The sequence below is a fragment of the Mastigoproctus giganteus genome, chromosome 4 (genome assembly GCF_048544385.1).
Source record: "Mastigoproctus giganteus isolate SK-2022 chromosome 4, ASM4854438v1, whole genome shotgun sequence".
NCBI lineage: Eukaryota > Metazoa > Arthropoda > Arachnida > Uropygi > Thelyphonidae > Mastigoproctus > Mastigoproctus giganteus.
In genome coordinates this window covers 107624527-107637728 of record NC_143578.1, presented here as the reverse complement: position 1 = coordinate 107637728, position 13202 = coordinate 107624527, and the positions used below count along the sequence as shown (strand labels likewise).

General features: G+C 35.8%; 1 protein-coding gene across 1 annotated transcript in view; it reads left to right on the top strand.

Moving 5' to 3' along the window:
* Positions 1-13202, top strand: part of ear (ENL/AF9-related super elongation complex transcription factor) — a 350302-nt gene that overhangs the window by 120446 nt on the left and 216654 nt on the right. Inside the window, exon 2 of the mRNA XM_090371721.1 lies at positions 3447-3627. Within this exon, the coding sequence (XP_090227847.1) occupies positions 3447-3627 (181 nt within the window). The remainder of the gene's footprint in view (positions 1-3446; positions 3628-13202) is intronic.

Sequence of the window (13202 nt, the reverse complement as noted above, 5' to 3'; positions counted from 1 at the left end):
CCTTTTCTACAGAGGCACCTCCGTAGCCAGGTAGCCAGGAGCAGCAGTGAGTAGCACACGCTTCTTGATTAGACCGGGGTTCAAGCCCATGACCACCAAATACAGAGGATGTGGAAAGGTCAGGGAATGACCACCGCATATCCCTGGAGCAATATGGCCTTAGTTGCTAATGCTCCTAAAAACCAAATAACAACAGCCTTTTCTACAGATACTTCCATGGGCATTGTTCTTCTGAATTGGCTTCTGTAACTCCCGCTCTCTTTCAAATCGGTCTGAACATGTGCAGCCACCTGCCAACATCCATTTTGCTGTTCTACTTCAAACTGACAGAACCAACTTTTTCATCTTCCTCGTGTATTCATTCAGCTGCCATTTTGTGGAACAACCTTCCTTCATTTGTATTTTCTGAAAATTACTATCTACAGAAGTTAGTCTTATGTCAACAAATATCTTCTTTTGTCTTCTCAGCCTGCAACCCATGCACGGTACTATGTACTATAAGTTCTAATATCTCTTGTGTGGGCGCCTCCGTAGCCAGGTGGGCAGGAGCAGCAGTGCGTAGCACACGCTTCTTAATTAGATCGGGGTTTGAGCCCGTGATGCGGAAAGGTCAGGGAATGACCACCACATATCCCTGGAACAATATGGCCTTAGTTGCTAATGCTCCTAAAAAAAAACCCAAATAACAACAAATAACAAATCTCTTGTGTTTGGGATTTTCATTTAAAAAATAGTATATATTAGTGATTTAATTGGGTGAGGAAATATTCATAAATGTCAGAAGTGTAAGTTACGAATTTCGGGAGTGTACACAAACAGCAACTTTACAGAACCGAAAATAAAGGTTTTTTTTTTTTTTTTTTTTGAAATGATATCATTAAAGTTTATTTCTTCAATGTGTTTTGAGCAAAATAAAAAAAAAAATAGGCAGAAATCTGTTGGTTGCCATTTAGCTGTTATCTGTTTAGTTTAGTTATTAACCAGTCATGACAGGCTTTTCAGGCATCCATGAATCATCTTGTATAGAAATTTTGTTCTAATGAATATCTCTTAAAATTCTTTCAAGTAGGTTATTTGTTTAAATAAACTCTTCTGCAGTGTTGTTAATATATAGGTGTAGAAATTTCTAAGTATTGACTTTAAGTCAGTGATAAATACAATAGCAAAATACATAAAAGAGAACTAAAAATAGTTGTTTAAAGATTATTTTGGAAGCATATCTTAATTACAGTAGAGCGTCAGTTATCCGGAATAAATAATGTGAGACCTCTTCCAGATAACAAAATGTAAGGTAAAATTATATAAATTCTGTTATGTGTATTAAGGTAAAAGAAAAACGCTTTAAATATTGTGAAAAAAAATTAATTTAATTTAAAAAATAATTTACACATAAAAATTTGCAGATTTACATATTTATGTATATTCGGATAGGTATTTTACTGCAAATATTATGTGGAAAAAATTTAAAGTAATTTTTTAAAAATAATGTTAGATTGTTTCATTTGTTGTGTCTGCTAAATCTCTCAAGTTCCTTAATGATATCAATTTGATTATATCATATTCCTCCTGATTTGCTGCCCATTTCAGTGCTGTTTCTTTTCTTTGACATTTTACCAGAAAAATAATAAATCACAGTTTTTGGCTGATATTATTCTTACTATATCTCGAGCTAAACTAAACAAAATATGTCATGGAAAATTGGGTTCACGGAAGCAAAAGCCTATCACTCATGATTTCCGAGAAAACCCATCAGTCCTAATCCAACATTCCACCAGATACACACCTTAAAAAAAAAAACAGACAGAAATACTCTCATAGTATAATAAAGATTTGTCTCAAATACTACCATTAATAATAATAAAAAAAAAAAAAAAAAGAAAAAAAGAAAAAAAAAATCAGCTTTTCAGATTATTCCAGATAACTGACGTTCTACTGTTTATTGTATCCTGTAAAATTTTAATAATGATATATTCAGAAATATGGAGATGTAACTTATATTGTTACTGTTCACATATTTAACATAAAAAAAAAAAAAAAAAAGGCCGCCGTAGCCTAGTGGTTAGGCGCGCGGGTGCATAAGTACACGTGCCTTGTGTGACCGGGGTTCAAGCCCGTGACTACTGAATACGGTGCTGTTTCTTGTATTCTGTCTATCTTGTGAACTCCTCTGACCGTTTGGTCGTCCCGGAGTATAAACAGAAAATTTATTTTTTTTTTATATTAATATGCCAAATTTTGTTTATGTTCAACATTGTGCACATTAATATAAAAATAAAATTTTAATGCAGTCAAGAAAGTCTGGCTTCAGATTGCTAATTTTGGCACTTTTTTTTTGTTCCTCCCTGAATGAAACGAGTGTGAACTGCTTATAGGAATGTTTCTAGAGTGAAAAAATAAGATAAAAACTTAAATGTGGAAGCATGAGGTTGTTTTTATAATGCTCTCCCTTTTAAAATTTTCTGCTAGAAGCAGCTCAAATTTCTTATGACACATTATCTGTTTTTTTTTGTTTTTTTTGTTTTTTTTTCTTTTATTTTACTATTTTGTTAAGCTTTATTAGGAATTTTTTTTTTTTTTTTTAATAATCATTACAGTTATTGAATATGGTACACTATAATTGTGGTCAATGTAATTGTTGACTGGGGAGAAAATAAATACTGAATTTAATAAATGTCTGAGCTTATAAACTTCTGATATTAGGCCTAGCCAGGCACCCTCATGCCTTGTAACATGAAATTTGGCCAGGCACCCAAATGCCTTGTAATGTGAAATTAGCATTAATTGAGGCATATGATGCAAGAAAGCAAGCTTATAGAGCATCAGCCAAAAAAAAAAAAAACAAAAAAAAAACAAACCCTTCCCATTTCACCCATCCAAATGTTTGTCTAGTTCAGCCATAATTTCATTTAAGCTTTCAATTTCCAAAACAACAGATGGAAGTCTGTTCCAGCAATTGGCTACACGCTGGCCAAAGAAACTTCTGCACATCTATTCTACAATTGTCTTTCCTCAATTTGAATCTATGTCCCTTTGGGTTCTTAATCTCAGCAAGTGGAAGTATCCCATCAGCATTGAGCCTGCTCAAACTATTTAAGGCCTTGTAAATTATTGGGTTATAAACTATTTCTATTTTCATGTTTATTGATTGTGCATATGGCCTCATTTATATTCACATCACTTATTTCTTCCATGAGCACAATTTAGGTTTTTCTACAGGTAAACATGAAACTTCAAATATACTTTAACTTTTGTTAACAGTTAGCATAACAGTGGGGATAATTGCAACTCCAGTTTAAAAATTTGTGAAATTATTGATAAATTAATGTTATTTTTTCAACAAAACATAATATTCATCACATTTCCTAGTTTTGTTATTCAAGTATTTTTAGTTATTGAAGTTATTTTTGATCATACAAACTATCATACTTTTCAATGTTATGTTCCAGAGTTTTGTAGAAGTAAAACTGGAGTTGGGCCACAGAGCTGCTTTAAGAGATAAACCTACTAATGAGGGTTTTACTCACGATTGGACTGTATTTGTCAAGGGGCCAGAGGGTTGCAACATTCAGCACTTTGTTGAGAAGGTTGTTTTCCAGCTTCATGACAGTTTTCCTAAACCAAAAAGAGGTAGTTTCATTTCTTTTTATTTTTTTAAAAATTGGAATGTTATTTAGTAACATAGTAAATAGGATGCATATACAGGGTGTCTCAAAAATATTGGTACAGTTTAGGGGAGGTAGGTAACATCTAAAGGAATGTGAATCGTATAGGAACCCATAACCGAAAATGTCACGGGGAAAGTAGTAGCAGAGGCACAAGAACAGAAATGACACAAGACAGTAATTAGCGGCAAACATTTATTTGACATAATATTAACAATGGAGTACAAGATGGATGCATTTCATGATGTTACAACAGATGCTTGAAGGTTCCACCATGAGACGCGATGCATGCATGACACTGACGCAGCATGGATTGGTGGACACGGTCGAACACACCTGGGGTTTCTTTGACAGTAGCAGCAGCAGCGCAGACGAGTCTCGCCCAGAGATCCATTTCCGTCTCCACAGGCGATTCGTACATGATATATTCGAGGGCCCCCCACAGAAAGAAATCAAGGCTTGATAAATCAGGTGAGTGTGGGGCCAGGCAATGGGTCCACCACGTCCAGTCCATCGATGCCCAAAAATACCTGTTTAAATGGTCACGAACACACCTTCCATAATGGGCAGGCGTTTCGTCTTGTTGAAACCAAATGTTGCATCTCACATTTGCTGGAACATCATCAAGTAACCCTGGTAGAACTTGTTCAAGAAAGATCCGATATTTAGCGGAGTTCGTGCGGGATGGTAACAGGTATGGGCCGACTAAGCAGTCACCGACCATACCTACCCACACATTTATTGTGAAGCGATGTTGCACTGCATGGGGACGCATACCGTGTGGGTTGTCGTGAGCCCACACGAGCATTGTGCTGATTGAATAAGCCTCATCCATGAACAAAACATAGGCTGGAAAATTCAAGTCTTGAACACTTCCTTGGAGAAACCACTATGCAAAAGCCACATGTGCAGGATGATCTTGGGGGAGCAGTAACTGAACCCTTTGGAGATGAAAGGGGTATAAGGAATCGTTGTGCCAGACACGCTGTACACTGCAACGAGACACTCTTAAGGCAGAGGCAACAGCACGTGTGCTGGTAGTGGGATTATTCTGGACGGCATTCAACACACTTTCTTCCATGGCGGAAGTTCGCATCGAACGTGGTCTGCCCGCACTACTCCTGTTACCTCTAAATGACCCATAATCGCACAAATTTTGATTCACACGTGCAAACAAATGGTGGGCCGGTACATATCTGTCTGGGAAGCGTTCTCCATAAATTCGTGAGTGGCTCGTCCATTGCCCTCTGCTAATCCATACACTAGGTGTATGTCTGCCGGCTCACATTAGTATATCGATGCATGCTCTTCGTGCGGCGACTACTGCTTGAATGAGTAAACCAGAAATTTTCCCTCTCGCGAACTGATGAACAGCGCCGTGATTGGGTTCCTATGCGATTCAGATTCCTTTAGATGTTACCTACCTCCCCTAAATGTTTGTACCAATATTTTTGAGACACCCTGTATACATATATTATTAAATAAGCAATGGAAAATTTTTATCTTCAAAATTAGATAATAGCCAATTTGTAATGCAGTTTGGTTATTTCAAATTGGTAATAGTAATAGTATTCACTGTATACCATATAATGCAAGGAAGCCATAGGCTTTTGCTGCACTGGCAAAAAAAAAACAACTCAACCAACTAGATAAGAAAACAAATTATATGCTTCCTTCCTCACAGGTAAGTATCCTGTTGACCTTTGAATTTATTCAAACTGTCAGCCTTAATGACCTGTGAGGGCAACTTGTTCCAGCAATCAACAACTTGCTGGCTAAAAGAAAACTTCCTTCTAATCTAAACCTCACGCCCTGTAATTTGAATTTATGGCCTCTAGTTCTGGAATTCTTTTAACAGTGAGAATTCCACCTTAATTCATTTTACTAATCCCTCTCAGAGCCTTGTTTGTTTGTTTGTTATTTGGTTTTTAGGGGCATTAGCAACTAAGGCCATATTGCTCCGGGACGTGCGGTGGTCATTCCCTGACCTTTCCGCATCCTCCGTATTTGGTAGTGGTGACGGGCTCGAACCCTGGTCTAACAGAGCCTTGTAAACTTCAATCAGGTCACCTCTGAGGTGCCCGGTTGCCAAGCTCCGTAGCCCACATAATCAGTCTTTCCTCATGCGGTCATCCTTCTGCTGATCTCACCATTCAAGCTGCCCATCTTGGGAGCCTTTCAAGAAGCTCAGTGCCTTTTTTTTTTCAGATAAGGTCTCCATACTTGAACACTATTCCAAATGTGACCTTACAATTGCCTTATACAGTGGGATTATGACTTCCTGTTTCTACAGGATAACGTTTGATGAATTATTTCATATGGCTCAGCCTCTTCTCATCATGAAGGGTTTTTTGTTGTGAAGACAGATGCAAAGTACTCATGCAATTCATCCGCAACATCAGCTAGTTATCTAAGACTTTCCCAAACCCAGTGCATAAGGGTCCGATCTGATTAGCTTCTTTGATGTATTCACATGCATGAAAAATTCCTTGTCCCTATTCTTCATTCTTTTAGCAATGCTTTGTCATACACAGCCTTGGCCTCCCTGACCTTACTTGTGGAACTATTACAGATCAACTTGTATCTGTTGTACCTTCAGTACTTTTCATCACTCTGAAACTGTTCCATGGTATCTTTTTCTGCTTTATTTGACCAGCCAGCTCAGCAGTCATTCATTTCGGCATCCTCCGCTTGCAATATTTTCATAAAGGTATGTATGCATTCAGGGCTTCTGCGATTTTTACTTTAAAAGTATTCCATAATTCAAATGTATTCGCTATTCCTCTGCAAGCCGCTTAGCTCACAGTGCCATATAGTGCCTTAAGCCAGTGGTGTACAACCTCCAGAGGGGTTGTGGGATAAATTAAAGGGGTCACACAATTTTTAAATAAAATTAGTTATGTACATAAAAGCTAAAAAACCTGTTGTTAAAATTACTTTTTCATTACTGTGGGTGTAGAGACCTTACTATTTCAACGATGTCTGAGATACGAGTGAATCCTATTGCCACTCTTATTTTTTAGGGTGGTTTCACATGTGATGCAGGTGGCTTTCTTACTTATTGTCCTTGTGGGTAATACCCCTTAATTTGCTCACTAGCTATGGACACACAGAAAGCAGCTGGCTAGTGTGACTTCTCAGTATGTATTAATACTTGTCAGTATTACTCAATTGTTAAACTGTAATCCTTTAGCTCTTAATTTGTGCTTTCCTACAGCAAAAATTTCTGAAATTGCCTAAAGGCCAGAGGTGTGAATATGCAGTGGCAGTAAATAGCAAGTCTATTGCATGCAAGCTTTATTCTGCTTCGTAATTCTGTGCTTTCATGTCAGCTTAGATGTGTTTTTCATTCTTCTGCTACTTTTTATATTATCGTTGTTTTTAAGAAGCAAAAAAAATTTTTATATATTTTACCATGGACAATTGGGTAATCAGAACAAAACGGTCGAGGAGTGATGACAGTAATGTTGCTACAGATACTTTAGAAGCTGAAAGGGTGGAAATGTATCATGTGAAAATTTGTACACCAACATTATTTCAAGTGTAGTGCAGCCACCAATTTCTGGTAGAGAGCCATCATATTCCAAATAAAAAAGAATAGAAAATATCAAGAAGAATTTATGAAGTACAGCTTTACTTACAGTGTTGTTGATGATCAGTGGTGTAACTATGCCAATGCAGCCAATGAGGTGCATTGGGTGACCGAATTCGGTGAATGAAAGGGGGCCTCCTGCCCGAAACAGAAAAAAAATTTAATCGAGTAAAAATGTAAGTTTTTTTTAGTTATGTTTATAATAAAATTTACTATGTCTAAGAACAATAATGTTTTTCTCACAATGAATGTTTTCTGTTAGCTAGCTGCCCAGCACAAGCATAGCTGTTGCTTCCAGGGCAATTTTAAAGAATTGTGACTGCAGGGGCCAAGTCAAATAGGAGCCCATTTACTGGGGGTCATTATTATTCAGTATAGTATTACTATTGCATTTATTTTTCATGGGGTCCACACTAAACTGTGCATTGAGGCCTACATTTTCTCGTTATGTTACTGATGATGAGCAATACCCTTTGTGCATAATATGTTACGAAAAACTGGCTAACGAAAGCATGAAACCAATTAAATGAAAAAGACACTTACATATGAAGCATCCAGAGCTAATGAAAAGTGCCGAATCCATTTCAAAAGACATGCTGACACCATACAAAGTCTGAAATCTTTCGTGAAGAAATATGCGGCAGTTCGTTGTAAAGCTTTAAGAGCATCGTTGGAAGTTTCATATTTAATAGGAAAAAATTTGAAATCGCATACTATTGCTGAATTTCTTGTTCTCCCTGCTACTATAAAAATGATTTCAATTAATCATGGAGAAAAGTACAGCAACAATTTAAATACCATTCCTCTGTCCAGAGACGGTCTCACAGTGTATTATAGTTATTGCAGACAACATAAAATTTAGTTTATTAAATTGATTGAAAGTCCAATTTTTGCAATACAGTTAAATGAATTCACAGATATTTAAATCTTCGCTCAACATTGTATATGTGAGATACTACAAGGGAAATATTTTAGAGAGTTTTCTATTTTGCAAAGCTTTGGAAGGAAGAACGATGGGCGAGAAGATTTTTGATGTTATAAATATTTTATTTCAAACAAATAATCTAACGTGGAACAACTGCTTTGCAATTTGTACTGATGGTGCGCCTGCATTAACAGGATAAAATAAAGGTTTAAAAGGCAGAGTAAAGGAAATTGCTCTAAATATAGTTTTGAATCATTGAATTGTACTGTACATAAGGAAGCATTAGTAGCAAAGGAAATGCAAACTGATTTGCACAAAGTTTTGAAAGGTGCAATAAGTGTGATCAACTTTATAAAAAAAGCAGAAGATTAAATAGATGACTTTTTACAATGCTTTGTAATGAAATGGGATGAAACACTTCTTTTATATACGAAAGTAAGGTTGTTGTCCAGTGGTAAAGTGTTGCGATGTCTTTTTGACCTCAAACATGAAATTTTATTATTTTTATCGGATAAAAATCAGAACCTTGCTCAATTGTTTACAAATCAAAAATGGCTTGAAAAACTTAGTTCCCTTACTGATACATTTAAAAAACTTGATTTAAATTTAGGTCTTCAAGGATAGGGAACAAATATTCAGTAAACGTTCAGCAAATATTCAGGTTACGTTCCTGAGAAATGCCGTGAATACTGAGTTATGGCTCCCATAGTAATAAAGGGGTTTCTTTCCAAAGTATGAAATATATAAGAAAAACTAGTTCTAAAATTTTGTCCATGTATGTATTATTATGTACCTTCATAATATGACTATGTACATGGACAGTACATAGTGAAATGCAAGCATATGGCATCGAAATGAAAATAAGAAACAATTTAATATTAAATGTAATATTTATTAGAAATTTCAAACAAATCTTTCAAGCCAGCGTCTTTGCTAGCTAAAAAAACTTATTCCTCCAGTGCTATCACCGGTTTCGCTAAAGTGTTGATAAAGGAGTTTTGCCTTTTCACGAATGATGAGTGAACTTAACGGAATTTTGTTTTGAGTTTGGTCTTCTATCCACAAATTTAAAGCCTTTTCCATTTTTTCTAATTTAACATCACGAGTTAGAGCAAATTTTTGAAGCAATTAGCGCGTTTTCACAGACACTACGGCGGATTTTTTCTTCCGATTTTTTGATTGATCGTACCGTTGACTCATTGAATTTATGTTTTGCCACTGAGGAGACACTTTCACCATTAGAAATTTTGTCTAATAACTCAATTTTATTTGCTAATGTCATCACCTTCTTTGATATTTTCACATTTCCCTTGTTATTCGTAGCCATATTTTTGTATGGGTTAGAAAGAACTTGTCCACAATAAAGTCACTTTCTTCCGTTAACACACTCGAAAAAGTCTGTTTTACACTGAAAATGGTAGATTTATCACTTTTGTAAGCATATCAATTTATAAATTGATAAATTTATTCAATTTATAAGCATATAAATTAAAAGCAAACGAAGAAACCTTCCATGACAAGCGCATAACACATACTGAACAAGGATTAGCGAGAAACGTCCACGCTCGCGATTTTGTCACCCCTCTCCCCCCACCCACTGAGTGCTGTTTTGACCGGGAAAGATAATTTTAGCCACGCCCATGTTTTTTTATGGCGGAAAATGTTCACGGTGCCTTAAAATTCACATTTTTTTAGGTTTCATTTTATATTAAATCAGCGACCGCAAATACGCGAATACAGATACTGTGAATAGCGTGGGTTTACTGTATTAATACTCAGTGATTAATTAGAAACTTTCAAAGGGAAGCTTAATCTTTGGAAAACTGAATTTGAGCGTAATAATACTGAAATGTTCCCATGCTTTTCTGATTTTGTTATAATATTGACATTTTACAATTTAAGGATATCATTGCCACGCACCTAACAATGCTAATTAAGAATTTTTCCAAATGATTTAATGTATCTCCAGAAAAAAATGTTGTATTGGATTCGTGATCCCATTGCTTTTGATATTTCTTCATGCCCTGAAATTACCATTCAACAAAACGAATCTTATCGACCTGTTGTCTGACGAAGCATTACGTGCTCTTTTCAAGACTGCTTGGGAAAAATTTTGGCTTTTTTTCCCCAGACGAGTATCGAGAATTATCAAAAATGGCGATACAAACATTGCTACCTTCAGGTCTACATATTTATATGAGGTTGGTTTCTCAAAATTAGCAGCTATAAAAACAAAAAAGCGTTCCAGACTTGATCCAGAAAATTGCACGAGATTAGTAATTTCAAATGTTACGGCAAATATGGACCAAATATTATTGGTTATCCGGGCTCATCCTTCTCATTAATTGTTTTGTGATTGTTAATTTTTTTATTGTTTTCTAATCTTAATTGAAGAATAAGAATTTCATTTGTTGTTTTTGCTACATTCAATTAAAATATTAAACAATTATTTTAATGTGTAAATTAAAATGGAAACAATTTTTTTATTACTTTCTCAATACTCGAATAAAATTTTCTTCTCCATAATTTATCAAATACCATTTTTCTTCTCTAAAAATCTGGTAATCTTACCTCCGGGTTTACATTGACGGGTCGTGACAATTTTATATTTAATAAAGGGGGTCGCGAGCAAAATAGGTTTTTGTGCCACTGCCTTAAACTATCCAATTCCCCTCTTCTGAAGTTAGAACCTATTATCTTTGAAAAGGGCAAGATCTTTCTTCATCTTCCAGCTGATGATTGCATGATCACTTCCTTTAAGCTCTGTGATGTCATCTGATTCATTAGTAATGATGAGTCCAAGAATTTTCTCTCCCCTAGTACTTTCTATAGCATACTGGTACAAATAATGATCATCTAGTTTATTTTAAAAAGTTTTTCCCCATTGTAAATTCCCCTTCCACTTATTCCAATCAATCTAGGGCAGATTAAAGTCATCTATAATAAGACATTCATGTTTGCTTGCTCATTCCATCTGCATGTAAAGACTCTCATCATATTCTTCACAATCTTCTGGTCTATAAATGACTCCCATTCCCGTTGTTCCTTTGCTTCCAACTAACTCGCACCACACCCTAAGGGTTCAGGGGGAACTGCTAATTAGGGGGAGAAGGTAATTTAGATCCATGTTTATCTGATGATATGAGTCAAAGTAATGCTTACACTCACCTCATGAATTCTAGTTTGTTGCTACAACAGCCAACATTGGTAAGATATTCTGAGGGTAGCAATGTTTCAAATGAGAGGGAAGATATAGCTTGGGATGCAAACCTAAATAACTTGAAAGAGTGTGCCGGGATAGTAAACTATAGAAGATTACTTAGTCTCAACTGTGTCTACAGTAATATCAGGAGTGTTGTCAATAAAATGGCTGAATTTGAACTTCTGGTTAGAACAACTAATGCCGACATACCAAGGCTAACAGAAACGTGGTTCCAGCCGGAAATTGGTGATGACAAATTCCACTATGGTATGTATAATGTATTTAGGGAAGTTAGAAGGGATGGAGGGGTCATGCTTCTTATCAAAACAGCCTGAGTTCAAAAAGAGCTTTTGTCGAGTCTGAAATTGCATTTGCCAGTATAAGAATCTGTGTGCTGTGAGTTAGTTGAAGTTAGAAGCAAAGGAACAATGAGAGTGGGGGTAACTTCCTCTCAATGATACTGGCAAAAATCGTTGCACCGTCTTTACAAAATAAATTCAAAGGAATTGCATCAGTTTTTCTTCCATCAAATCGGAAGAAAATAGTTCTGAAGTCAGGCGGTTTCACCTCCAAGTGGATTAAAAACCCCCAAGATGCATGTGCATCATGATGCAGTTAATGTGTTACACATGGAGATTTTGGGTCAAACCCAGAGAGAGAGAGAGATAGAGATAGAAATACTACCCTTTGTATGTATTCCATGTACTTTTGTGGCATTTGTATATTTTGTACATGTGCCATGTAACAAAAATTGCCTTTGAAATTTAGTTTATTCTAACCTTTCAAAGGCCTTAACACAATTCAGTGAAGTCACCTTGTAAGCACCAATTTTTCCAAAGGCTGCAACTTGCAAACATTGTTTCTTCATAAAAATACCCTTTTGTGCTCTTAACTGATCTTGGCTCCCTTTTCTGAATTCTTTCCAACAGGGTTACACCTTTCGTAAAGTGAGATTTCCAAGCCTGTATGTCATAGTCAAGATGTGGTCTAACTGTTGCTTTATATAATGGAATGATTGCCTCTTTATCACTACTTTCAAAGTATATACAGTAAACTCTTTAAAATCTGGCACCCTTGGGATTGGGAGGTGTCTGATTTTAGAGAGGTATACTTAGTGGTTGAGTAGTTTTTAGAGGAGCACATTTAAATGAATATTAAGCATAAACAACTGAACTTATTTACAACTGTGAACATTTGTAATGGCTATCTTATACTTTCATCTGCTTTTGTGGCCAGCAGGATTTAAATTACATAGATAATGTAATGATCTTAATTCTCACAGCTGAACAAAGTTGCCTCTATAGCAAGTTTCCCTGGTGTTGCTCTACATTCAACAAACAGCTTCTGCCCTATTACAGTTTTTAAAACAAATTTTGTATACCACATGGCAGCTCACTTCTTTACATTTTACACCAGAGATATTCTTGGTCATCCTTCTCGCTATGGTTGAATAAGTCAGCTGCTGATGAAGGTTGCTTGACAAAAAATATCTAATTTTTCTGAAGTTAAAGTCTGGCTCACTGCAAAAACAGATTAGAGAACAAGATAGTCTATTAATCATCTTATACAGAAAGAAATGTCAACCCTGTTTTGCATGAATTCTTATGGAAAATTTGATCAGATGTAAAATTTTGATTTTTTTGTAAAATAGTATAAGTATTAGTAGTGGTAAATGATGCAAGAAGGTAAGCTTTTAAAGCATCAGCCAAAAAAAAAAAATTACACACTTCACCCATCCATACATACTCTCTAAGAATTTGTCTAGTTCTTCCTTGAATTTATTCAATCCACCCACTTATACAACAAGAGGTGGAAACTCTG